Raw genomic sequence first — 24,838 nt, forward strand, 5'->3', positions numbered from 1 at the left:
TGCCTTACTTGTCAGCAGGTGAAGGCTGAGCATCAAAGACCAGCCGGTTTGTTGCAACCATTACCTGTAGCGCAATGGAAATGGGAGCATATTGCTATGGATTTTGTGATAGGTCTTCCAAGGTCACGAAGGGGCAATGAGTCCGTATGGGTCATCATTGACAGATTGACCAAGACGGCTCACTTTTTGCCTATTAAGGCAACAGATGATGCAGAGAAGCTTGGTGTTCTTTATGTGAAGGAGATTGTAAGGTTGCATGGAGTTCCAGTAACCCTTGTTTTAGATAGGGATGCTAAGTTCACTTCGAAGTTCTGGGAAGGACTTCAAGCAGCGTTTAGCTCAACGTTGCACCAGAGTATGGCATTCCATCCACAGACTGACGGTCAATCGGAGCGTACTATCCAGATTTTGGAGGATATGTTTCGGGGCATATGTGCTTGACTTGGGTGGTAGTTGGGAGGATCACCTTCCACTTATTGAATTTGCCTATAACAACAGTTATCAGGTGAGCATTCAGATGGCTCCATTTGAGACATTGTATGGTAGACCTTGTAGGTTTCCTGTTTGTTGGACTGAGGTAAGCGAGACAGCCGCCTTAGGACCTGACATTGTACTCGAGACTACTGAGAAGATTAAGTTGATAAGACAGAGGTTACTTACAGCTCAGAGCCGACAGAAGAGTTATGCGGATAAGCGGAGACGGTCGTTATTCTTTGAGGTGGGAGACCACGTTTTTCTTCGGGTTTCTCCACGGAAGGGATTGATGAGATTCGGGAAAAGTGGCAAGTTGTCGCCACAATTCATTGGACCATTTGAGATTTTGGACCGTGTAGGAGAGGTTGCCTACAGACTTGTTTTGCCACCACAGTTGGATAGGGTCCACAATGTTTTCCATGTATCGATGTTACGGAAGTACGAGCCAGATCCATCTCACATTTTCAGTTGGGTTGATGTAGACATTAATGAGGATGTTTCCTACGAGGAAGGACCAGTTCAGATTCTCGACACACTACAAAAGGTGTTGAGGAACAAGATGATACCAATGGTGAAAGTCCTTTGGAGACACCACGGAGTCGAGGAGGCTACTTGGGAGCTCGAACAGGAGGTTCGCTCCAAGTATCCAGAGTTATTTTTTTCCCAGGTATGGCTTGATTTCGGGGACGAAATCTTTTGAAAGTTGGGGAGAATGTAATGTCTGTGTCAATATATATATATAGGTTAAAAGAAATTTTTTTTATTTAGCTGTGGGACCCACTTATTTTATGTTATCATGTGCCAAATGGGATTACAGACCCATTTTTTCTGTTCCTTTTCTCTCTCCCCGCTGCCTTTCTTCCTCTCTGTTTTTCTTTTTTTTTTTTCTTTTTCTTTTGCAACTTCCACTCTTGATTTCTTCCTTCATCCTTGGTAGATTTGAGAGCCGTTTAAGGCAAAACGAAGCCCACAACGAGCGCTACGCGCTAGTGTAAGCAATTTCAGATTTAGTCTTCCTAGGGACTTCGAATTTAGAGACCTATTTTAAGGGTTTTGGCTCACTTTTGAGGTAGGGACACCTTAATCCACTACCTTCTTGTTCCATTGTGAGTTATAATCATTTGTTGTGCCAAGCATACTTAATTAGAAGTTAATTGTATCAATGATTATTTTAAATGTTGTCTAGAGAAATTCATGTATTTGAATGTGAGTTGTTTTATGTGTAAAGCATGCTTAAATGTATTTTGTTTATCTTAATGTGTTAATAATTACTTGGGAGATGTTGAACATGTTGAATGCTTAATTTTATGGTGTAGAATTTTAAATGCCATGACATTGAATGTATGGAACATATATACATGCACATACCATTAGGTTTGCATGAAATGGGAGAAATTGTTCTTAAAATAAATATGGGGAATTTCAGGGAAGTGTTTTTGATGAAATGGTTTTATGCGAAACCCGATCACTGCGGGGTTACCAACGGGCCGGAGGTTAATATAGCCTAGAGGGGACTAGGGAGTCGCCCTAGCGTGGTTGAGCTAGCTGGGCCCCATAATGACGCCGCGAGGTTACCAAGGGTCAGGGACACTAGCCAATCTTCCTCTCGTGTCGCGGCGGGGCTACCAAAGGGCGGGCTGTATTAACAGTTTGGAAACAATGTTTTGGATTATGAAAATGGGAAGCGACACTAGCATGCATTGCATCTCATACCATTGCATTGGATATATTTGAGATTGAATCGTTATGCTGTATTATTTCCCGACATTGTATGATCCCCATTTCCCATTGGCCTATGCTTTGTTTAGATTCACAAGGACACAAGATGTGTGTCTTAAGTGTCACCTGCTGAGCTTTATGCTCAACCTACTATTTATATTATTTTTTTCAGGTCTTGGAAATGAACTGGTGAACGACAATCCACCTCAAGCTTGAAAGTTGTTAGAAGGTTGTTTGCTATTTTGTATTTTGACCGTTCTATGTATATTCGTAGTTGTGGAAATGTAACTAAGTTAGTATTCATGGCTTTGTAACTTAAGAACGAACTTATCTTTTGTTTGATGTAAAGGAAACTAATGGAATTATGGTATATGTTTCCATGCAATTGTATCATGTAACGTTGTAAGACAGGGACTTTAAATATTAATCTTGTATTTTTGGACTGTAATTATGATAATTTAGATTAATTGGTGTGTGCATGTTCCACCATGAGAGGAACTATGTTGAGGTATAATGAACGGATGAATGGGATGCTGGATGATTTTATGTGTTTTGTGTATTGGGACAGGTTGTTGAATGCCCATTTTTAGGGAAGGTTATGCCGAATTTTTTTTAAAATTTTGGCATCAGCTAGGGTCGTTACATTTCATGTCACGAGAACAAGCTCCTAAGACATTTGTTGTAATAAAATTCTTCCTGTTTCGGTGCCTTCTTTATTCTTCAAGTGGAACAGTTATAGGGACATATGTTCCATCTAGTGCTCCAAGACAATCCTATCACAAGTAGGGGTGTCAATACAATCTACAAGTACGATCTACTCAATATGTCGAGTAACTCGCTCTGATACCAAATGTGAGTTACGCGGTGCGAAAGCTATTAGTTGATTTGGTTGTGATTAAATCCCTATATGACCTATATGAGATTATTAGGTCAATTTGCTCAATTTTTGTGATTGATTAATTTACCTAAACAATATGATCAATTAAACATCCACAATCACAAAGATAAATACTAAAAAGTAAAGTGAGTAATTAAAGTTAGAGAGATGACACCAAGATTTTTAGCGAGAAAACCCTGACCGGTGGAAATCAACCAATCATGATGAGAAAAATTTCGTAAACTATGTTATCTAGAGCAAAATGATCCACTATGTTTGAAGCAAAGTACACTAAACTTTAACTCAATCGTTCTACCAAAAAACCAATTGCTGACAATTCCTGGCTTTGCAACTCTTATCCAATAGCTCTCAACCTCGATCAAGCTCACTATTGATACAAAAGGATTACTGGTAGATCAAACAACACTCTATGAATGCTTTGACCCCTTCAAAGTGTGATTGCTGCAACCCTTTTCTTCAAATCTGAATTTGATGAAGAATAAACGAATTCTACTTTTCAGAATCTCTGAATCTTCAATTATGCCCCAATTCTGATAAGATAGAGAACAACATTACTAAATCACCCGTGTATATATGTGTGTGTTCTCAAAACAAAAATAGAAAAATCAGATTTGATTTTCTAAAAAATATCTCTCAAAAAAGCTTTCTCAAAATTATGAAATTGTGTTCCAAAAAGTCATACCTCAATGTTGAATCAAAGAGAAATTATATAGAAGTTTGGAAAACCTAAAGATACTTGGAAAGCAAGTCAAATTCGTGCATAGGTTTTTGGAAGGAAATCTACCCACAATAGGAATAAAAATAGATCAAGAAGGTAAGTTACCAAAACAGATCTGAAGACCTTGAATTAGTTTAAGGTGGTTGAACCGGTTCAAGTTGGCTATGAGTTTTTGTGACAAAACAATTTTGACACTTGAACTGATTCAGGGTAGTTGAACCGGTTCGGGTTGGCCAAACTTGAATTCCATCAAGAAGTCTCAAAAGCTGAACCTGTTCCAAAATTCTTAAACCAGTTCAAGTTGGGCAGAATGTAAAATATTCCTAAAAACTTATGTCTCGAACTTCCCAAGTGTTCTCACACACTCACGTACCTTTCTAAAGCTTTGTTCTCATCATTTCAAAATGTATTAAAGTATGAACATTTGAACTTCTTCAAATCCGCTTCTGATCTTGAATATTGAAATTTTGAATCAAAATTTTACAACTCGATCGGACTCGTTTTAATAACGAAATTAACCAATTATAAAATATATATCTCATAGGTCTTTCACTGTGAGGGATTCAACTTTCAATTCCTCATTGATATAATGGTGAAGGAAAATAATTACTTGACCAATAATTCTTGAATGACAACAAATTCAAATTTGGTAAGGTTTGATATTTTATAACATAAATATAGATAACAGAAATATATCTAGAGACATAAAATGAATATACTTTCAGTGTCCTAACTAAAGTGTAGATTACAATAAAAGAGCTAAATTGGTAATAGCGTAATTATAATGCATAGTCATTCTAATGTGTCAAAAACTTTAGTATGATGCAACTTCATGATCATTGGTTGATTTATTTATTTATTAAGTTCCAATCAATTTTCACATGATGGTTTACTGTCACATGATGCCTACTTCCATTTCTTAAACCCTCGGATTAATTACAAAAATCAATATAAAAAGATTTTCTAGTTAAGCTAAAAGAAATCCAAATATTAGTTTGCTCTAAGTGAACTATGTTAAGACTTTGGCAGTATAAGGGTACAACGGCAATTATTTTCACCTTCAAACATGTGACTTGGGAATAACAAAGTCCATTAAATATGGAATTAAACTATGATTACAGTTTGAAAATCAAATAAGTTTTCTAATAAATGGTGGTGAAATTATATTTATAATTAATAATTAGCATATCAAAATAAATATGTCTGAGTAGTTACCATTGGCCATGTGTTGGGTTCAATTCCATACCTTAGTTATTTTCTTTTTTTATTGCAACATCGTACAAAATTTTAGAGAAGCAAAAAGTCCTAGTCATTGAAACAGTGATGAACATGTATTTGTATATATTTCAAATGAATTGAGTTTGATTCCTGCATTTTCATACATATAACAAAAGCTAAAGATATTATATATAACAAACAACTAAAGATATAATATTATTATATTATAATGAAGAGAGCCTCATCACTCAGAAGTAAAGAGTAATGAACTCACAATTATGAATCTATATATATATATATATATATATAATAAAGACAGTAAAACCAATCGGAATGAATCATTAAATAATAAATGCTATAAAACCTTTCCTATTAAATGCATTAATGAAATAGTAATGGCATAAAACCAACCATATTTAATATGCACATTAAACGTATAAAATAATTATTACTCCATATATATGTAGTGAAAGAAAAGTAATATTTTATGTTTAATAGATAGAAATATCACCAAAGATTTAAATTCATGTATACTTACTATACTTTCGATTTTGTCAGATGGCTATTTTTTGAGATAAGGAAGAAGAATATATATATATATTTTTCAACAAAGAAAACAAATTCAACAATCTATCAAAATTAATATCATCAGAAAAAGATATATATAGTTAAAATAGAGAGAGAAAAAGAGAGCTTATTGTTCAAATTTCAATTGATTAACTAGTGCTAATAATGTGTTATAAAATTATACAAGAGAATAAAATACCGATATTATTTCAATTCATTCGGGGCATCAAAACAATACGTCCTTACCATTATTTATAGGCGAAAGTAGATTTGACTCTACTTGCCAACTTGTTCAATTGATATCATTCATAATGCATGCATAATGCAGTGTAACGACAATGGTTGCACAAAGTGAACGGAATGAGTGGTAGTAATAATGGTAATAGTGGTAGATGATAAGTAATGGTGGAGGTGGGTCACACACATATTATATATAACAGACGGAATGAGTGGTAATAAAAATGGTAGTAGCGGTGGATGATAGTCACACACATATTATATATAACAGACGGAATGAGTGGTAATAAAAATGGTAGGAGTGGTGGATGATAAGTAACGGTGGAGGTGGGTCACACACATTTTACATATAACAGAATTGATAGAAGAAAAAACAGTGAATATTCCGCTAAATTTAGCAACATTAGGGCAACTCCCAAGAGACTGCCATTTGGATTGCTAATTCAAAATATAACATGTGAATTAAAATTAAGCTCTTTAATGGACTGTTATATGAACTGTCAAAATTTACCTTTGTCATTTTTTGTGCCAAATATCTCTCTCTCTCTCTCTCTCTCTCTCTCTCTCTCTCTCGTTGCCGTGCCGTCTCTCACTGTGAGGGATTCAACTTTCAATTCCTCATTGATATAATGGTGAAGGAAAATAATTACTTGACCAATAATTCTTGAATGACAACAAATTCAAATTTGGTAAGGTTTGATATTTTATAACATAAATATAGATAACAGAAATATATCTAGAGACATAAAATGAATATACTTTCAGTGTCCTAACTAAAGTGTAGATTACAATAAAAGAGCTAAATTGGTAATAGCGTAATTATAATGCATAGTCATTCTAATGTGTCAAAAACTTTAGTATGATGCAACTTCATGATCATTGGTTGATTTATTTATTTATTAAGTTCCAATCAATTTTCACATGATGGTTTACTGTCACATGATGCCTACTTCCATTTCTTAAACCCTCGGATTAATTACAAAAATCAATATAAAAAGATTTTCTAGTTAAGCTAAAAGAAATCCAAATATTAGTTTGCTCTAAGTGAACTATGTTTAAGACTTTGGCAGTATAAGGGTACAAAGGCAATTATTTTCACCTTCAAACATGTGACTTGGGAATAACAAAGTCCATTAAATATGGAATTAAACTATGATTACAGTTTGAAAATCAAATAAGTTTTCTAATAAATGGTGGTGAAATTATATTTATAATTAATAATTAGCATATCAAAATAAATATGTCTGAGTAGTTACCATTGGCCATGTGTTGGGTTCAATTCCATACCTTAGTTATTTTCTTTTTTTATTGCAACATCGTACAAAATTTTAGAGAAGCAAAAAGTCTTAGTCATTGAAACAGTGATGAACATGTATTTGTATATATTTCAAATGAATTGAGTTTGATTCCTGCATTTTCATACATATAACAAAAGCTAAAGATATTATATATAACAAACAACTAAAGATATAATATTATTATATTATAATGAAGAGAGCCTCATCACTCAGAAGTAAAGAGTAATGAACTCACAATTATGAATCTATATATATATATATATATATATATATATAATAAAGACAGTAAAACCAATCGGAATGAATCATTAAATAATAAATGCTATAAAACCTTTCCTATTAAATGCATTAATGAAATAGTAATGGCATAAAACCAACCATATTTAATATGCACATTAAACGTATAAAATAATTATTACTCCATATATATGTAGTGAAAGAAAAGTAATATTTTATGTTTAATAGATAGAAATATCACCAAAGATTTAAATTCATGTATACTTACTATACTTTCGATTTTGTCAGATGGCTATTTTTTAAGATACGGAAGAAGAATATATATATATTTTTTTCAACAAAAAAAACAAATTCAACAATCTATCAAAATTAATATCATCAGAAAAAGATATATATAGTTAAAATAGAGAGAGAAAAAGAGAGCTTATTGTTCAAATTTCAATTGATTAACTAGTGCTAATAATGTGTTATAAAATTATACAAGAGAATAAAATACCGATATTATTTCAATTCATTCGGGGCATCAAAACAATACGTCCTTAGCATTATTTATAGGCGAAAGTAGATTTGCCTCTACTTGCCAACTTGTTCAATTGATATCATTCATAATGCATGCATAATGCAGTGTAACGACAATGGTTGCACAAAGTGAACGGAATGAGTGGTAGTAATAATGGTAATAGTGGTAGATGATAAGTAATGGTGGAGGTGGGTCACACACATATTATATATAACAGACGGAATGAGTGGTAATAAAAATGGTAGTAGCGGTGGATGATAGTCACACACATATTATATATAACAGACGGAATGAGTGGTAATAAAAATGGTAGGAGTGGTGGATGATAAGTAACGGTGGAGGTGGGTCACACACATTTTACATATAACAGAATTGATAGAAGAAAAAACAGTGAATATTCCGCTAAATTTAGCAACATTAGGGCAACTCCCAAGAGACTGCCATTTGGATTGCTAATTCAAAATATAACATGTGAATTAAAATTAAGCTCTTTAATGGACTATTATATGAACTGTCAAAATTTACCTTTGTCATTTTTTGTGCCAAATCTAACAAAAAAATATAGCAATAGCTATTTTCTATCTCTCTCAATCCTATCCATCTCTCTCTCTCTCTCTCTCTCTCTCTCTTTCCTTGCCTGGCCGTCTCTCTCTTGCTGGCCATTATCAACAGCGACAAACACCACCTCCTGCTTCTGCAGTCTGATTTTTGCATTTTCTCTTTCTCTCTCATCCTCATATATGTGTATGTGTATATATATATATATTTCTTCTCAGATCGGTAATTTTTTGGATTTTCTCCCGATTCTGTTGTCTGATTTCTGCACCATGGTAATTCTTTCTTCTTCTTTTTTTTTTTTTTAAATTATTTTTTTCAATATCATCTTGTTGAAAATGGGTCTCTCTGATTTTGAAAAAGATCATAAAAAATTTCACCAAATATGATTTAGTTTGCAAAACAAGAATTACAGACCTTGATTAGTTAATTTAGAAAAAAATTTAAAACAAAACCCATACGTACAAGTTAGCAGTTGTATAGAGAGAGGGGGACAAGCTTGAGAGTTGAGAGACAGCGGCTGAAGATTGCGAACGGCGAACTCGAATTGGAATAGCGTGCGATGGAAACTAAAAGATATGGGTTTTGAACTTCTGATTCTTGTGGATTTTATAGTTTGCAGTTGCATACAGAGACAGAGAGGGGGCAATTTCAGAGTTGAGAACGAGAATAGAGATGGAGGCGATTGGGGAGGCTGAAATGATTTGCCCTAAAAATATATATATTTTTAATAATAATATAATCAAATAAATATAATATACACACACACACACACATATATATATATATATATATATATATATATTTTTGGTCCTTTTTTAACTAGATATTTTAAATTTTTGCTTCTTTTTAATTAAGTTTAATTTTAGTTTCCTTTTAACGTCTACAACTTGATTTGGAATGTGCCTAATATTAATATTATTGATACAAATATGAATTGTGGGAATGGTAGTTGAAAAAGAAGGGTGATTGTATCAAAAAATAGTATTTTGTATGAAATGCACTATTGGAACAGAATTGCTAAAATATAACATTTTGACATTGTAGCACCTGTCAAAATATAAATTTGATATTTCTAAAATAATTTTTAACATTGGGGACCTTAGAATAAAGTCAAAATACAAACCACCAAGTAACCAAAACAAAAAAACCACGTAAAAAACAACAAACAAGGTACAAAAAAATTGAACCATGGCACGGAAAAAAAAAAATAATAATTGAGGAGCCCATCAAATGTTTGCCTTCATAAGCTCCTCTACCAATTCTCCCATGCGAACAAATGATGAACCATTTTCCATCACAACCTTCCTGCTTTTCTCATTTATTTCCTTAACCTTTCTCCTCAACTCACCATCACCGTCCATTAAACCTTTCACTCCCCTCTCCACCTCCTCCGCCAAAACCAAATCACCACCGTCCATGTAAGCCGGTGATCTCATCTCCACCGCCAATCCCAGCTCCCTCACCAGCTCCAATGCTATCATCTTTTGTTCTCCAAAAACCGGCCACGTGGCAACCGGTACGCCGTACCACAAGCTCTCCATAAACGAGTTCCACCCACAGTGAGACACCAACCCTCCGATTGCCTTGTGGGCCAGGATTGTCGCATGCGGGACCCACCCACAAATCAAACCCACCTCAGCAGTTCTTTCCAAAAACCCATTCGGCAACACCTCGTCTGGATCAGTGTAGTCGCGTGACTCGAAAGCCTCCGGTCGGCGCAGTGACAACAAAAACCGTTGCCCGGTTCGCTCAAGACCAGTTGCTATCTCTCTCACTTGGGCCCCACTTATACTGGCCAAGCTTCCAAAACAGAAGAAAACCACAGATGATTGGGGGTGATGATCAAGCCACTTCAAAACCTTGTCTTGGTGGGATTGGTCTGAATCCGGTCGGTTCAACCCACAGGTGTCAACCAACGGTCCGACCGGATAAACCGGTGGTATGTCGTGGGTACCCAAAAACGAGTTAAGAGCAAACGGTTCGAGTTCTTGAAACGTATTTAAAATAATACCCTTTGTCTCCTTGTACCTCCGACCATGATAGAGGTACCAAGAGTACCCATCTTGAGTTCTGCTCAATAGAACAGAGGGTAGGACGAGTGGGTGAACTGAGTTGGCAAAAGTCGGCACCTCCAACATAGTGCCGGACTCGTGAAACTCGGTGGTGATTTGTTGGTCAAGGGTCGGGAGGTGGAGCATCAAACCGAGGAAAGCGGCCGGCGATGGGAAGAAGAGGTAGCAAGGGATGCCGAGCTCGTTAGCCACGTCGATCATCGTCATACAGTACGTGTCAATGATGAGTATGACCGAGTCGGACTCGGACCGAGTCGACATGAGGTTGGTGATTGCATGCTTTACGTGGGGTTTGAGTTTTTGTATGAACAGTGACATGAAGCCTATCGGTGTTTGGAAAAGGTCAGGTGAAGGTGGTTCCACCATGGGGAGGTCCACAAAACGTAAACTCGCGGAGGAGGTGGCTCGTGATTGAGCGTAGGCGGTGACGAGTGAGTCGCCGGGGACTTGAATGCTGAGTATGGTGGCGGAGAATCTACGGTCATGATCAACGATCCGCTGTGCGAACTGGACGATTGGCACGAGGTGACCCATCCCAAGTCCAGGGAGGAGCACTAGCTCTACTTTTCTGTTCGAGTCGGACGTCATTAATTATCAACTTTTTTGTTGTTTCTTCTTCTTGGGATCTCACTGCTAGGGCTAGCTAATGAACTTGCGCGCCCTTTTTTTTTTTTTCTTTCTACATTTAAACCGTTTCTGAAGTATGTGTATTTATATGGAGTGTGTGCATGTGAGCACGTAGTGACAAATTAATGTGCTCACCGACCATGCAAAGGGAAAATCAATGTGTAATTAATGTGCAACTTGTTAGTGTTGTATATATGTATTAGCCGTGGCCTATGTTGGAATATATGAAAATATATAAAAACTGTATATATGTATGGAATGAATTACAATGTAGTCTTGTATATATGAGAAGAATGGGGTAGGTGATCAAAGTGAGTGGTGTACAAGTTAGTTACTCATTAATGTCACACACAAAACCCTAATGAAACCCTAATGGTTAAGTAAACGGATATTACAATTAATACACAAGTAATCTGACACAATCACATACAAATTATAAGCATTATTTAAATTCGGATGTTTTTGAATTAATGGTCAAACTTCTCTATATATTTTGGTTAATAGTGTCTTATCTCTGTGTCTTATCTCTCTTTAAAAAAAAGAAATGTTGTCACAATTGTCAGATTAATGTATACTATATCATATGAAATGAAAACTTTAGTTCTTTTTATAATTATAAAAAAGAAAAAATTTATTTTTAATTAAATTTTAATATAGTTATCGGTTTTAATTAAATATATAATAAAAAAATTAAATTAAAAATACTTATTCATTATATATAAACAATATACATATATTTAATTTTTTAAACTTTAGAATTTGCAATAAATTTTCACAAATATATATATAATTCTTTACATACCAACAAATGGGTATTCAATCTTTATTGAAAAAAAATCAAACAAAGGAGTGTTCAATCACCTACCATCATTATACTATTCAAATCGAGATTAAATCTAACCGTTAAGATTCAAAGATTCAAAACAATAATAGTTTATAAAGTGCAGAAAATACCTTTATAATATGCTTATAGTGTGCATCACATCTCTAATGTACTAAATAACCATTTTCGTTATTTCATAAAATGATATTTTTAAATAATATGTAAAATGTGTATATAAGGGCAATTTAGTTCAACTATAACTTAAATGTGTCTGATTTATTTTAACCAAATTAAAACTTTAAAAGTGTTTTTTTTTTTTTTTCTCCACATAAAGATGTGCTAAGCACCGTAAACATACTATAGAGACGTTTTCTGCACTTGACACATGCGCGCGGAGGGAGAGAGAGAGAGAGAGAGTCTCTACCCCCAGGCCAGTCTTAATTATTTGGTCGAGTCATATCATCTGGGTGGTTTTTTGGGTGGGTGGTTGTTTAGGCAATCTAAGATTTTTATACTTTCAGTCCACAAGAAACCAATAAATAACTCTCAATGAACCACGTTATCTTCCTTTGGTCCTCCAACAACCTCAACGCGGTGCTTTGGTTGCAAATTTGCAATGCCATAAAATCTCCATCGGACTCAGATACCCAAAGTCATGGTAGGCTACTTTTTTTTTTGTTACTTGACACATTTTTGAATTTTGATTAATTTGGACCAACTAGGAGGTCATTCATATGTAACTAGAAAGTGGTTAAAACTTTTCATCAACTCCTAAATTTTTTACACTTTTGTACCATTTCTGTTGAACTCCTACTTTTTATTTATTTATTTTTTACTCATTCCTCACTTTTTTTTTTTTTTTTTTTTTTTTTCCTCCTCTCCCTGTTACAGTCTCTTTATCTGCAGTAAATTCTGTCCCTCTCACTATCTTTTAAATTTTTTTTAATTTACTTTTATTCTCTCGTATCTTTTGGTATTTTAGACCTTGTTTTTATTATTATTTCAAATATTTAAATATTTTTGATCTTTTCTATATTAGTAATTTTCATCTCAAAAAAAGTAAGAATAAAATATATTAAATATTAAAAAGTCATCAACAGGCCAGTGGCCTAGCGGTTCTCTTACTTCTCAAAGGAAGGTCAAGATTCAAGTCTCAGAAAAGACAAGTGTGTGTGAGTACCAATTAAGAAAAAAAAAAATTATATTAAAAAGTCACAAAAAGTCACATTTTTATTTTTCATCTCAGACCTTAAATTATACTAAGCCGGTACTTATACGTGGTTACATCCCACGCATGAGTTATAAAAAGAAATTCTTGGCAAATGCCAAAGACAAGTATGGCTAATGTCCAAACACTTCCCATAACAGCGTTCATATTCTTATGAGATTGTTTGAAGCTTTCTCTCGTTTGATAAAACGATGTTAAGATTATACTGTAAATAGATGAATGAAATGGATTATGATGTCCACCCAAGCATGAATAGAAAACGAAACTATGTAGGAAAGCAAGAAACTCACACATGTACTTTTTATTTACACGAGAACTTGAATTATCAACTTTCTATAACTTTAGATGGTATAAAAGTATCATTATAATACAAATTTTAGTTACAGGATATTTTAATTGAATATTCAAACTAACATATGAACTATGTTCTTTAATAAATGAATGTGCATTATAAAGGGAAAAATAAATACTCATCAAGTTGACATTATTGGCCCCCATAAGCCACACTGAACAATTGAAAAAGATAAGCATGATTGGTCCTGAAGAAGTCATTATAATCCGAATATTCAAGTAATTTACTCAATAAATTGACATTCTAAGCTTATTTATTTATTATTTTATTTTTTTACAAAGATTCTTATATTAAAGATAATAGAAAAAAATGATTCTTATATTAATGTTATAAAAATTTCTTTTACATCCTATAGAAATAATCCATTCCCTCTCAAAGTTTTCAGAAATACAGTGCATGCAGTTCTATAAGAGTTGATAGGAAAATCTAGACAAAAGACCCATTTAGCCTTGTAACAACACCTCCTGTTGAAGGTGATCAAGCTGCAGTTGTACTTCTCTTGTCAAGGTTTTAGTCGATCAGAAGAACTTAACTCGCTTGGAAAGGGAAAAACAAAAATAGGGAGAGACTGAAAGATCATGTCCATGATTTCCAAGCCTTGCTCATCTTATTTGCAAAATATCTAACTCCACGAACAGCACCAACAGTCAGTAGTCCAGAGACAGCCTGCCTTGCACTTGAAATCATAACCCTATGTCTCATAACTTTCTGCATGCATTCAGCGACCTCTTCCCTTGAATTAATCACAACTTCCCGTATAACTTGACCTGCAAAGAAAATGTGATGTTAATGCAATCATCTGCTCTCAGTAGAGCTAGCAGGAAGCAATGAACGGCCTAAATCCGAACAAAATTGTTGCATCAGTTACCCATATGGAATTCTGCAAATGAATTCAAAGTAACATTTTTTCCCCCATAAAGAGGATTTGAAGCATATGGGAGGTTAGAACTCTTAAATCAGGGAATATTTGGGTTTCATTTTCCTGTCAATCTACATCATCAGAGTTGAAGTTCATACCAGATTTACCAACTTTTTTCTCTTCTCCTAGTCTCATCATCATTTGGCTTCTGATCGTCGCAGGAAGAATAGAAACAAGGGAGGAAACTGCAGATAAACTAGAGTCCTGGTGTGGACAAAGTGAAACATATCAGACAAAAGTACAATAATGAATATTTCATGCCAGCTACACTGCTTTTATATGATCCTAGTAGATAAAAGGAAGGTAGAGAGTATCATGTTTCAACACTGAAATTACAAATATATTCATGGCCTGACTAGAGCCCCCGAATAAAAATGATTGTTTGAATAATTAATAAGGAAATATTGGACCCTTTCATAACAATAGAAAAGAAAGATACAAGTTTAAAGCTGCTCCGGGAATTGAGAACTCAAGGATTTGAATGGACCTGAGATATATTTACTTGGTGACCACCAGATGATGAAAATCTCAAGAAGTCATTGGTTGCGTGTTCTTCTAGATAAGGCCTATACATTGTTTGGAATAAACCAAACTGCCCTTGCACAATCTTCTTCACCTGACAGGTAATGTAAATGTCAACAAAAAATACCAGAGAACAGAAGAATAGATCATGTGAATTTCATGTTTTTCACCTCTAAGGTCAAGGAAATGCGATACGGGATGTTAGGTGCCAATAATATCTCCAAAACAAGGATAAAAATGAGCAGTTATGTAAAATAACCTGTAACCACATCGAGGAAAAATCTAAATTTCAGAACTTCCTATTACAATAGCTAAATTATTCCTAATTTAGCTAAACCATACTCTTATCATATCATTCATTGCTGTCTCAACTTATATTAATTTTGATCTTCCCTTCCCCCAACATCACTCTCAGCGTGGATCTCTTTATGTTTCCTCACTGAACAGTTATTGCTTTTCTCAACTGCAGTAATCTTCTACTAATTGTTTTACCAAGTAAATGAACTCCATAGGAGTAGATCTTTCAGTCAGAATTTGAAATTAGTTACGGGGCACCGTGGAAACCTTGATCTTTTTGTATTATCATTTCTCATAGTTTCATTGTATGACCCATTTAAGTTCTCGGTAATTGCCACAATTTTCTTTTATTTTTATAAATTAGTACTATATTGCTTTTCTTCACTCACTTGGCATGTCATAAGGTCTAAGTGCCATTTCATGGAATTTGCCTTTTAATCTAAACGTATACATTGAACATACAATACGTTCGAAGCACTTTTCAGTTAAACCATCTTGCTTTGGTTTATAAGCAAAATTATCTCCAATCACTCCCTCTCTTCTAATAACCAAGAATAGATAACAAAATTGTTTAAGTTTTGCTATATCTCTTGACTCTTTATTTCACTACTTTCTTAATTGCATCCAAACTTTACTATAGTTATATTCATACATTCAGTTATAGAGCTACTTATTTTAAACCTTCTAATTCTACATCATCTCTCCGAACAATTAATTTAACATTATCCATTCTTTAGTTTTATTAATCAGAAAAATATTATCAATAAGCAGCATAAACCACGAACCTCATCCTTTATGTTTTTGGTTAATTCATACATAATCAACACAAAAAGACATAGGCTTAACATTAATCCTTGATATAAGTTTACAATAAATGAAAATTCACTTGTTTCTCTTGCAGTTATTCTAATTATAGTTGCAACTCCATCCTACACATCCTTTATCATTTCAATATATCTATTTATAATGACATCCACTAGTTATACGGATAATAGCAGAAGGCACAAAGCGCGCTAACACAATCAAAAGCTACAAGTGACTTCTCTCCTAAGATCTAAGTAAGTTGTAATCAACCATACCTTATTTTTATCTTCAGCAAAAAGCATACGCAGATCACCCATATATGAGAGGCTACATATTTTGGCATAGATGTCTTCCTGGAAGAGCAACAAATTATTTTACAAATAAATAATTATTCTGTAATACTAAATAATTTAAGTGAAAAGAAACAAACCTCATTGAATTTAGATGGCAAAAGAAGGAGAGCAGCAGATGTTGCAGCTCTCAAATTAACAGAGTTTACATTTGAAATATCCAGATTATCCTTTAGTATATGAACCTAAAAGAAAGAAAAAAAGAAAAAAAGCAGTTGAGACTTCTCTAGTCAGATACGCACAAAATGCATAAGATAATGATCACATCCAGTGGATGATGGATCATTATTAACAGCAAACAGTTCAGAGAATGTTAAAGATAATGACACATGGAATTTGTGTGTGAACCAAACGCATCAAAGAAAATCATAAACAGAATCTAGAGTCTCTCTCAGCTTATTTGATCACACAAAAGAAAGAAACCAGCCTAAATCAATATGCTTGAATTTTTTAAGAATGATAAGATGTAAGAAATATCTTGACAAAACCGTCACTACAGCTTCTCTCACTCAAAACTAATCAATCACGTCGGAAACCCAGGAGTTTTTTTTTTTTTTCCTTGAGCTAGCACATTTTATCAGTCTTGGAAGTGAGCCTGATGAAAACACATGACAGAAGCCTGTTAATTGCTAGACTATGATAAAAAGCATATAGTCTTGATTTGGACTATAACATTGAAGCTAATCTAATAAACATCCATATATATTAATCAAGTATTCACAGTTTAACCTAAGATATGCAATTATGTATTTTCTAAGCTGTGTTTGATGAAATACAACTCGGTAGACATATGCATTGAAATTAAAATGATAATTTTTACATCTATTAATTGCAAAAGAGAGGGAAAAAAAGGGTATCTACGTGAATATAAGAATATATAACGCTAATACTAATACCCTTATCATATCATTCGGAGAAATTTACAGTGTTCGGAAACTAGTTGAGTATGCTTGACTTATTGACGTGATCTTTCAGGGGCTTTAAAAATGAGGGCTCACTTAAAATAAGAATTAGATCTAAGGTGGGGGAGGTAAGGTCGAATTAGTTTTTTTTTTGTGATGACATCACTCTAAAGCTTAGGTATCTGGGAGATGTTGAATGAAACTTACTGAAAGAAAATAAGCTGTCATCATTCTAAAACTTAGGTATCTGGGAGGTGTAGAATGTGAACTTCATGAAAGAAACAAAGCTGCCTAAAATCGTAACAATGGCCTGGGTTTATGATTGAGAAGATAAGACTAACTTCTGTGGATGGAATAAGGTTTCAATTAGTCGGATTGAAAACTAATTTTGGTTTTGAGAATCAAAAGAAAAGTAAAAAAAATTATACCACGGGAAAACAAATGTTTTTGTGCTAGAATGGTGGAGCAACTAGGATTAGAGTTTTATGATCAATGGGTTAGGTTTTAAGTATAAAATAAGGGCTACTGAACAACTGTTGTGGACCTTGTAATTATTCAAAAGAATCAAAACACTAGTATTGGAATCAAAAGTTGAGACAGAGAAGAGGAATTGTAGATGAATTATCTAAGCTATTGATTCAAGTCAGATAAGAATGATAAGTTTTGAGTGAGAGAAGCTGTAGTGAAGGTTTTGTCAAGATATTTCTTACATCTTATCATTCTTATAATGTCATACACATAATGAGCTCATGAATTTCTTTATTCTTTATCTATATTTCAACTAGTCTACTCCTTTAATGCATTTCCCATACACCAAAAAAGGCTTCTAATAAATGGTTGACAACAGGAAGGGAAGGAGGGATGTGCAGGCACAATCATGATTAGTCCAAATCATTAGATGAAAGGATTTCTGATTTTCTTTCACATCAAAAAATAATTCACAACTCACAATGAACTTGCAGTATGATCATGTGAAGACAGAGAATTAAGTATTCAAGGTGAGAACTAATACATCATGCTATGATTTCAAACTGCACTCTAAAAGGGTTTAACAAAACACATTTCTTTTCTATCATTTTCCTAAGAAATAAAGTCAAGATAAGTCCAAAGAATAAAAGGAAGAAAGAAAATGATAAGATAACACTCATAGAGAAGACATACAGGTTTTTGTAATCGACCACTAAAATAGAACATCTCCCAATTGAGTATGTCCCGTATCAGATCATCAATTCGAACAACCCCGTACTTGAACATCTGCCAAAAATTGCTCAAGGGTGAGCGATTTTAAGGAGACAACTTGAAACACATTTGATACCAAGATATATAACAGCTAACGAAATTACTAATGTACAATAGGTTATATGAGGTTGCACACCAGATATTGAAGTCATTGAATGTTTAATACCTTGTCATTCCAAGTAACAAATGGGTTGAAGTGTACTCCAACACCAATTTCATCTGCAACGCCAGTAATCTAACACAACCAACCAAATGTAGAATCTTAGAATAAAAAAGAAAATATAGAATCCTAGAATAAAAAAGAACCGATTTGAGAGAGAGAGAGAGAGCAGCAGCAGCAGCACCAGCCTTGCCCCGCCAAGGTGCACCATCCAGGAGGCATAGTGATCTCGATTCATTTTCAGATTCTTGGCAGCGATAAAAATAATAAATAAATTAGAATCTACAGATCTTCTTCTCTCTTCAATGACGGAAATAAGAATTTTTACTTTTAAACAAAGTTCTGCAATCCGAAACTTACCTCAACATGCCATTGCAGAGGATCTGCTACACCTAGAATGTAATCTATCATTGATGACTGGAAAACCAAAAGCCACGGAGGTGAAATTTCACATAGTTAAAACATAAGAATTTTTTTTTTTTCCTACTTGGAAAGTAAGGGCTTGATACCGCTAGGCCACCGACCCATTGTTAAACATAAGAATATTAAAATAAAGTGAAAAGAAAAGTAAAAAGAAACAAAAATAGAAGATAAGGTCTTTTCTTCTTCTTCTTTTATTTTTTATTGTTTATGGTAAGTAGAAGATAAATTCAATCATGCAGAAAAAAATAAAACCTTGTCATGATTATTTGGATGGAGGGCTGAGCCGTAGACACAACAAAATTCTACAGGGGGGAGAATTTTCAGCAAACTTGCTAGCCCAACTTCATTTTTGCCATCCATTGCCACACTCTGTGATTGCATGAAAGTGGTCATATCATAAGCATAAAATTATTTGTTGCATGACAAGGGTTTACTCTAAACCCAGATTCTTGAAACATAAACAAATACCAAATTCTAGTAACTCCTTAAAATAAGGACCATCAAAACATATCCAACATTCTTCGCCCATCAATAAACTGAATGACAATAATAAATATTTTTGTGTACTAATGATTTTCTAATTGACAAACATCATTAAAAATAGCAATGATCAAACCAAGTGAGCGGTCACTGCATGAATTCAACATCTTTTTGAAAGGCAAACTGCCCAAACAGACTTCCTGACCAGCATAACACTCCAACTAAAGCAAGCATTTATATGACTATATAAATGTGTCCATTAAAAATTGATATGGATCTTTCTTTTGGTTGGAGTTGGCTGCAACGGTGGAAGATATGTGTGATAGGTGGAAAAAAGTTCCAGATAATGAAGATGTAAGGCCTTCGCAGCAACATTATGCTAGAGTATTTGGAAGAGAAGAAATGATTGGAACTTTAATCGGAAGCAATGGAATCCAGAAATGCTTGTGCAAAGAGTCGTATTGCATTTAACTGAATATTTTGATGCACAACTCTTGTTACAAAAGGGACTTCAAATTTGTGTGACTAATCAATGACCTGCAGCTCGTTGGAAACCACCTCCATGGATTATGCTGAAATTAGATGTTGATTTAGCGTTTAGTTGCTGTCATGGTGAGGCTGATGGTGGAATTTTCCTTCATGATCATGCGGGTAAGGTGTTAAAAGCTGCTGGTTTCTTCATTCCACATGTGTTGGATGTGTTTGCTGCAGAATCTTTGACACTCCGCGAGGGGTTAAGAATGGTGGTGGAGTGGGGTACGTGCGTCAACTGTGCTTGTTGAAGGAGATTGCAAAGGGTGTTATAGAGCTAACCCATCAACATAAAGCAGCAGCAGTTATTATTGATGATATTAGAAGATTATTGCAGATATACGGTAGCCTCTCAGTTAGAGGATACCAAGGGGATACAAAGAATGTGTTGGAGAGGAATTCTTTTTTTTTTTTTTTTTTTTTTTTTCATTGTAATTTTCTTTCTTGGTTGCTAAAAGCTGCCTCTACAGATTGTAATTATTTTTCATATTAATAAATTTTCAATTGCCAGGAAAAAAAAAAAAAAAAAAAAAAAAAAAAAAAAAGAGACTAAAGCAAGCATAAGTTTAAACAATATACATGGACAACATGGTCATATTCAACAACATTAAAGCTTAAAGAAAACAAGAAAACAAGAAACAAGAAAAAAGAAAGAGTAAATAACAAAGAAATGGGTAGCAACATACCTCATAAATAGAATTTGCGAAAAAGAAAAAAAAAACTATCCCATTTTCAGTTTGATCACTTACATGTCACTTACATGTTCATGTAAATATATGTAATATGCATAAACATGGGAAAGAAGAGCTGAGAGTGAGTTAAGCTCGGTGAGGGAAATTTTATCAAACAGTTGGGCTGCATTATAGAGAGTATAATAGTCAGCATTTGTTTGATCAGGGTAACCAACTTTTGAATTTAAAACGTTTTGCTTTGCAAAACCCAGTGGAGGGAATCTACCTGAAATTTGAAGGTTGTGAGTAAATCGAAAGAGGGTCCGAACTTATTGGAGCTTTGGCTGGGTTGAATGCAGTTTGCGTTGCAAACTCGCAGTAGAACAATAGAAATTTAAATGGAGGCGTCCACCCCACTCTATAGTACGAGAAATTATCGGCTGTAACCGTAATACCACGTCACTCCGCTGACATGGTATAATTACCAATGAGAACTTGCCATTTGATTAAAGAAAACGTCGTATTTCTCAGCCGTCAGCACTACTTTTTATGACATTAAGGTCACCCTTTTTATTAGGTTAATTAATTTCTTTTTTTAAAGTGAGGGAAAATTTTATTAGTTATTAAGAGAAAGATATTTAATAAATGAGTGATGATTGAAAACCTGAATAAGAAGCCCCAATAAACACCTAACAGTAGTAGATGTAAACCCGAATAAGAAGCCCCAATAAACACCTAACAGTAGTAGATGTCTCGATAATTCAGTGGTTAATATCTTCGGTAAATTTTAAGAGTGTCAGGTTTCGACTCTTTACACTTATTAATCTAAGATCGTCTTGGTCGGGTCATTTACACAACTAACTTTTCAAAAAAATAAATTAGCCAATAAACATAAAGATAAATTTATCTTTAATATTTAGCCTTATTTTTATTTCATACCAATTACATTCTCTCTCTACCAGATTACGATTCAGAAATTTTCTTCACTTTTTCTCTTCCAAAATTTAGTCATATATATCTCTCTCAAATTCTCATCATTTTCTCTCTCAAAGATTTGAATTTGAAATTACCTCAGAAATTCTATTTTCACTTTTTCTCTCTCTAAAAATGTATGCATATGTCTCTCTCTCAAATTTTATTCAGTTTCTCTCTAAAATTTGTGTCTAAATTATCTTCTCTAAAATTCTTTTTAACTATTTTCTGCCTAAAAATTTACCAATCTCTCTCTCAAATTCTCTTTGCCTTCTCTCTTTAAGATTTGGATTTGACTTTCTATTTCATTTCCATGTATTTGTTTTCCCCACCATTTTTTTGTTTTCCATCTCACATCCACCCCTAAAAACTTTCAAATTTGTCTCCATGACTTTACCAGGGCGTTCTCTTGTATCCTCTTTCTTATATAAACCTTAATATCCAAACTTTATTAGAATGGGTCTATTGGTGATTGGTGATTGGTGACTTGTTAACTTGATAAGAAATAAGACAATAAAAAAAGAATAAGTAGTTGACGAATTTATGAACGAAAATGGTGGCCTGTATGGAAGATCGAGGAGAGAGAAAAACTAAAGAGTCTGGAAAAAGGGCAAGTATAAAATTTAGAGAAAGATGAGTCACAATCTAAGTCACACAATCTTTTTAAATGGGTGTCGCTCTCACGCTCGCACTTCCGCTCTCGCTCAAATTCTTACTATTTATAACTTAATTTTGTCACTCTCACGCTCCCGCTCTAGAATTCGCTCTCACTTCCATTTCGCTTTATGTGACTTAGGTCACAATTAAAGTGAGAAAAGAAAATAAGAATATATATGACGTGGCAAAGACATATCAGGTTTCGATGCTAATTCGGGAATTAGTCTTATGTTACTCTATCATTATTATTAATGAATATCAAAATAATTTCAGATCACAATAGTAGACTTGGTATCAATTGGACCTACTTTAAAAAATTAATTATTTTTCTTTTGATGGCTTTCCAAAGCCTTTTTTGGAAGAATTAAAAAAAAGCCTTTTTTGGTTGATGTATCTTGTTCGGTTTCTTTTAACTCTTGTTTCTTGTGTTTTTTTATAAATATAAATAAAGAGTAGATTCTTTTTCTTTTTCTTTTTTTTCCTAGGTAAATAAAGAGTAGATTCAACCAAGTCCTGCAATGGAAAAAATAAAACAAAATGGATATGTATTTCAATCTTTTGTTAGTTCTATACTACTCATTTTTAAAATATTTTTGAAATAGATATCACAAAAAAGAAAACCAATTGGCTAGGAGAGGGAAGGTTGAATAAAGTCAGTTCTGGTAGATGTTTCTAATAAGAATTTTAGAATCTGATTGAATCTAAGATAGGAATAGTTAGTTTATGTTATTATTTAAGGATATCCAAATATGTAATTAGATGTTTAAAGAAGGATGTGTATTTGTGGTAGTAATTCACAAACTCTATGTATATTAGCATTTATCTTTCTCTCCTTGTAGAGGTTTTATGTTCAGAGTAGGAGATTTGGGTGTTCGTCCGAGTCTTCGTTTTCTTCATAATTGTGATCTTTCGATACACGTACCCATTTATTTTTATGAGGACTTAAACTCTCAAACTTCGACTTACATTCGATTGGAATATTAGATATTGAGCTAAATGTTAGGGCATGTATATACACGTAAATTATAAAACACTAAGAATATAATAAATCAAATTTATTCATACTTGAGTCTTAATAACATGAATACGATAATAATAAGAAATCATAATACTTTCATTAAAGTGAATAATATATCAATTTGAATAACATAGATATAATAATAAGTTTGGAATTTCAACAACACACGTAACTCAAGAATATAATATTAACTCAATTATATAAATTAAGAAAAATGATAATAATAAACTAAAGAGAAAGAACTGGTCTGGATAATAAGAAGCATGCAAGAACTATTCTAGAGTCGTATGGCTTTCCAATGTGCAGGTGATAACGGTTCAATACGACTCTAAGTTACAACCCATATCCGCCAGTGATCTTTTTCAAGTATGTCCGAAAAGAGACAAGTTTGGATTAGTCTTCAAAGTTGCCACAAACACAATGTAAAACTCATATCTATACGAAAGTTGAGAAGAGAGAGAGAACTCAAAGAATAAAGATTTTCTATGATAGACTCGCATCGTCACACTGCTCAAGTCTCTCATGTGTCATCCCCAAAGAATGGTATATGACCTTTTTTTAAGCCAAAGTGCGAAAAACCCCTCTAAAGTTTCACAAAGTGAGCAAAATACCCCCTGTGCTATAAAAGTGAGTTAGTCAATATATGTAGTTTCAAAAGTAAACAACTTACCTTCTGAATTTGATTGCCAATTGTTTTATGGTGAATATCATTGCAAAACTACCATTAGTTAGACTTATATTTTTCGCGTTGAGTTTCTCAATAAATAAAATACACACACACTCTTTCTCTCCCTATATATATATATATATATATATATATATATATGTATATATTATATGTGTGTGTGTGAATGTCCCTACTCCAATCTCAAGTTTTCCCCGAAAGGTATGCCTTTCAGCATTGGTTTACCATACATGGGAAGAGAGGAATGAAAGGATCTTCAAGGGCAAAAAATCCTCTACAAGAGTGACTTCATACAGAATTTGCTCCACCATCAAAGCTCTTCTAAAGCTAGGCTTCCTCTGCGATTGTTCAAGCTCTAGAAAGATTCTCTGTGAGTGGAATTTGTCGCCCTCTTGTTGCCGTCCGTCTCCCCGTCCTCCAGATTGAGCATTTTCGAGTTGCGGGCTTGTAATTCCTCCTCCTTGTTTCACTGGAAAGGGTGCACTGATAACCACCATTAACGGTTTTCTAATCTGTTAATTTTGGCACTTAGTAGCTGATTAAGTTGGGATAGGTTAGGCTGCTTTGTTGTTTGGTTTGGGCTTGCCAGTTTGGGCTTTGTTTCCCATTAATTTGGGTTGGTTTTTGGCCTAAGGCCTTCTTGTAATTACCTTTTATATATA

The 24,838-nt window shown here is 33.8% G+C and overlaps 2 protein-coding genes across 5 annotated transcripts; both read right to left on the reverse strand.

The window, feature by feature from the left end:
* Positions 1 to 9,380: 9,380 nt before the first annotated feature.
* LOC132276438 (UDP-glycosyltransferase 43-like) lies at positions 9,381 to 11,104 on the reverse strand. Its single transcript, XM_059777863.1, has one exon. It carries the CDS (start codon positions 11,102 to 11,104, stop codon positions 9,671 to 9,673), a length of 1,434 nt encoding a protein of 477 aa, XP_059633846.1. The 3' UTR covers positions 9,381 to 9,670.
* Positions 11,105 to 13,828: 2,724 nt separating this feature from the next.
* On the reverse strand, positions 13,829 to 21,359 carry LOC132303589 (uncharacterized). 4 transcript variants are annotated; one of them, XM_059800922.1, is made up of 12 exons: positions 21,131 to 21,359; positions 20,934 to 21,028; positions 19,415 to 19,531; positions 19,100 to 19,156; positions 18,924 to 18,986; positions 18,746 to 18,814; positions 18,502 to 18,594; positions 16,519 to 16,623; positions 16,364 to 16,441; positions 14,953 to 15,081; positions 14,564 to 14,669; positions 13,829 to 14,313 (listed from the first exon to the last, which is right to left on the reverse strand). In XM_059800922.1, the coding sequence occupies exons 3-12, from the start codon at positions 19,520 to 19,522 to the stop codon at positions 14,123 to 14,125; spliced, it is 999 nt and encodes a 332-aa protein (XP_059656905.1). In that variant the 5' UTR covers positions 19,523 to 19,531; positions 20,934 to 21,028; positions 21,131 to 21,359; the 3' UTR covers positions 13,829 to 14,122. The 4 variants fall into 4 exon arrangements, with proteins under 4 accessions (XP_059656905.1, XP_059656897.1, XP_059656912.1 ...); XM_059800914.1 differs by having other exon boundaries at positions 20,923 to 21,028; XM_059800929.1 differs by lacking the exon at positions 20,934 to 21,028.
* Between the last annotated feature and the right edge of the window lie 3,479 nt (positions 21,360 to 24,838).

Source organism: Cornus florida, unplaced genomic scaffold (genome assembly GCF_030987335.1).
Source record: "Cornus florida cultivar Cherokee Brave unplaced genomic scaffold, ASM3098733v1 CherokeeBrave_3.0.0_Hap2_Chr01, whole genome shotgun sequence".
NCBI classification, from domain to species: domain Eukaryota; kingdom Viridiplantae; phylum Streptophyta; class Magnoliopsida; order Cornales; family Cornaceae; genus Cornus; species Cornus florida.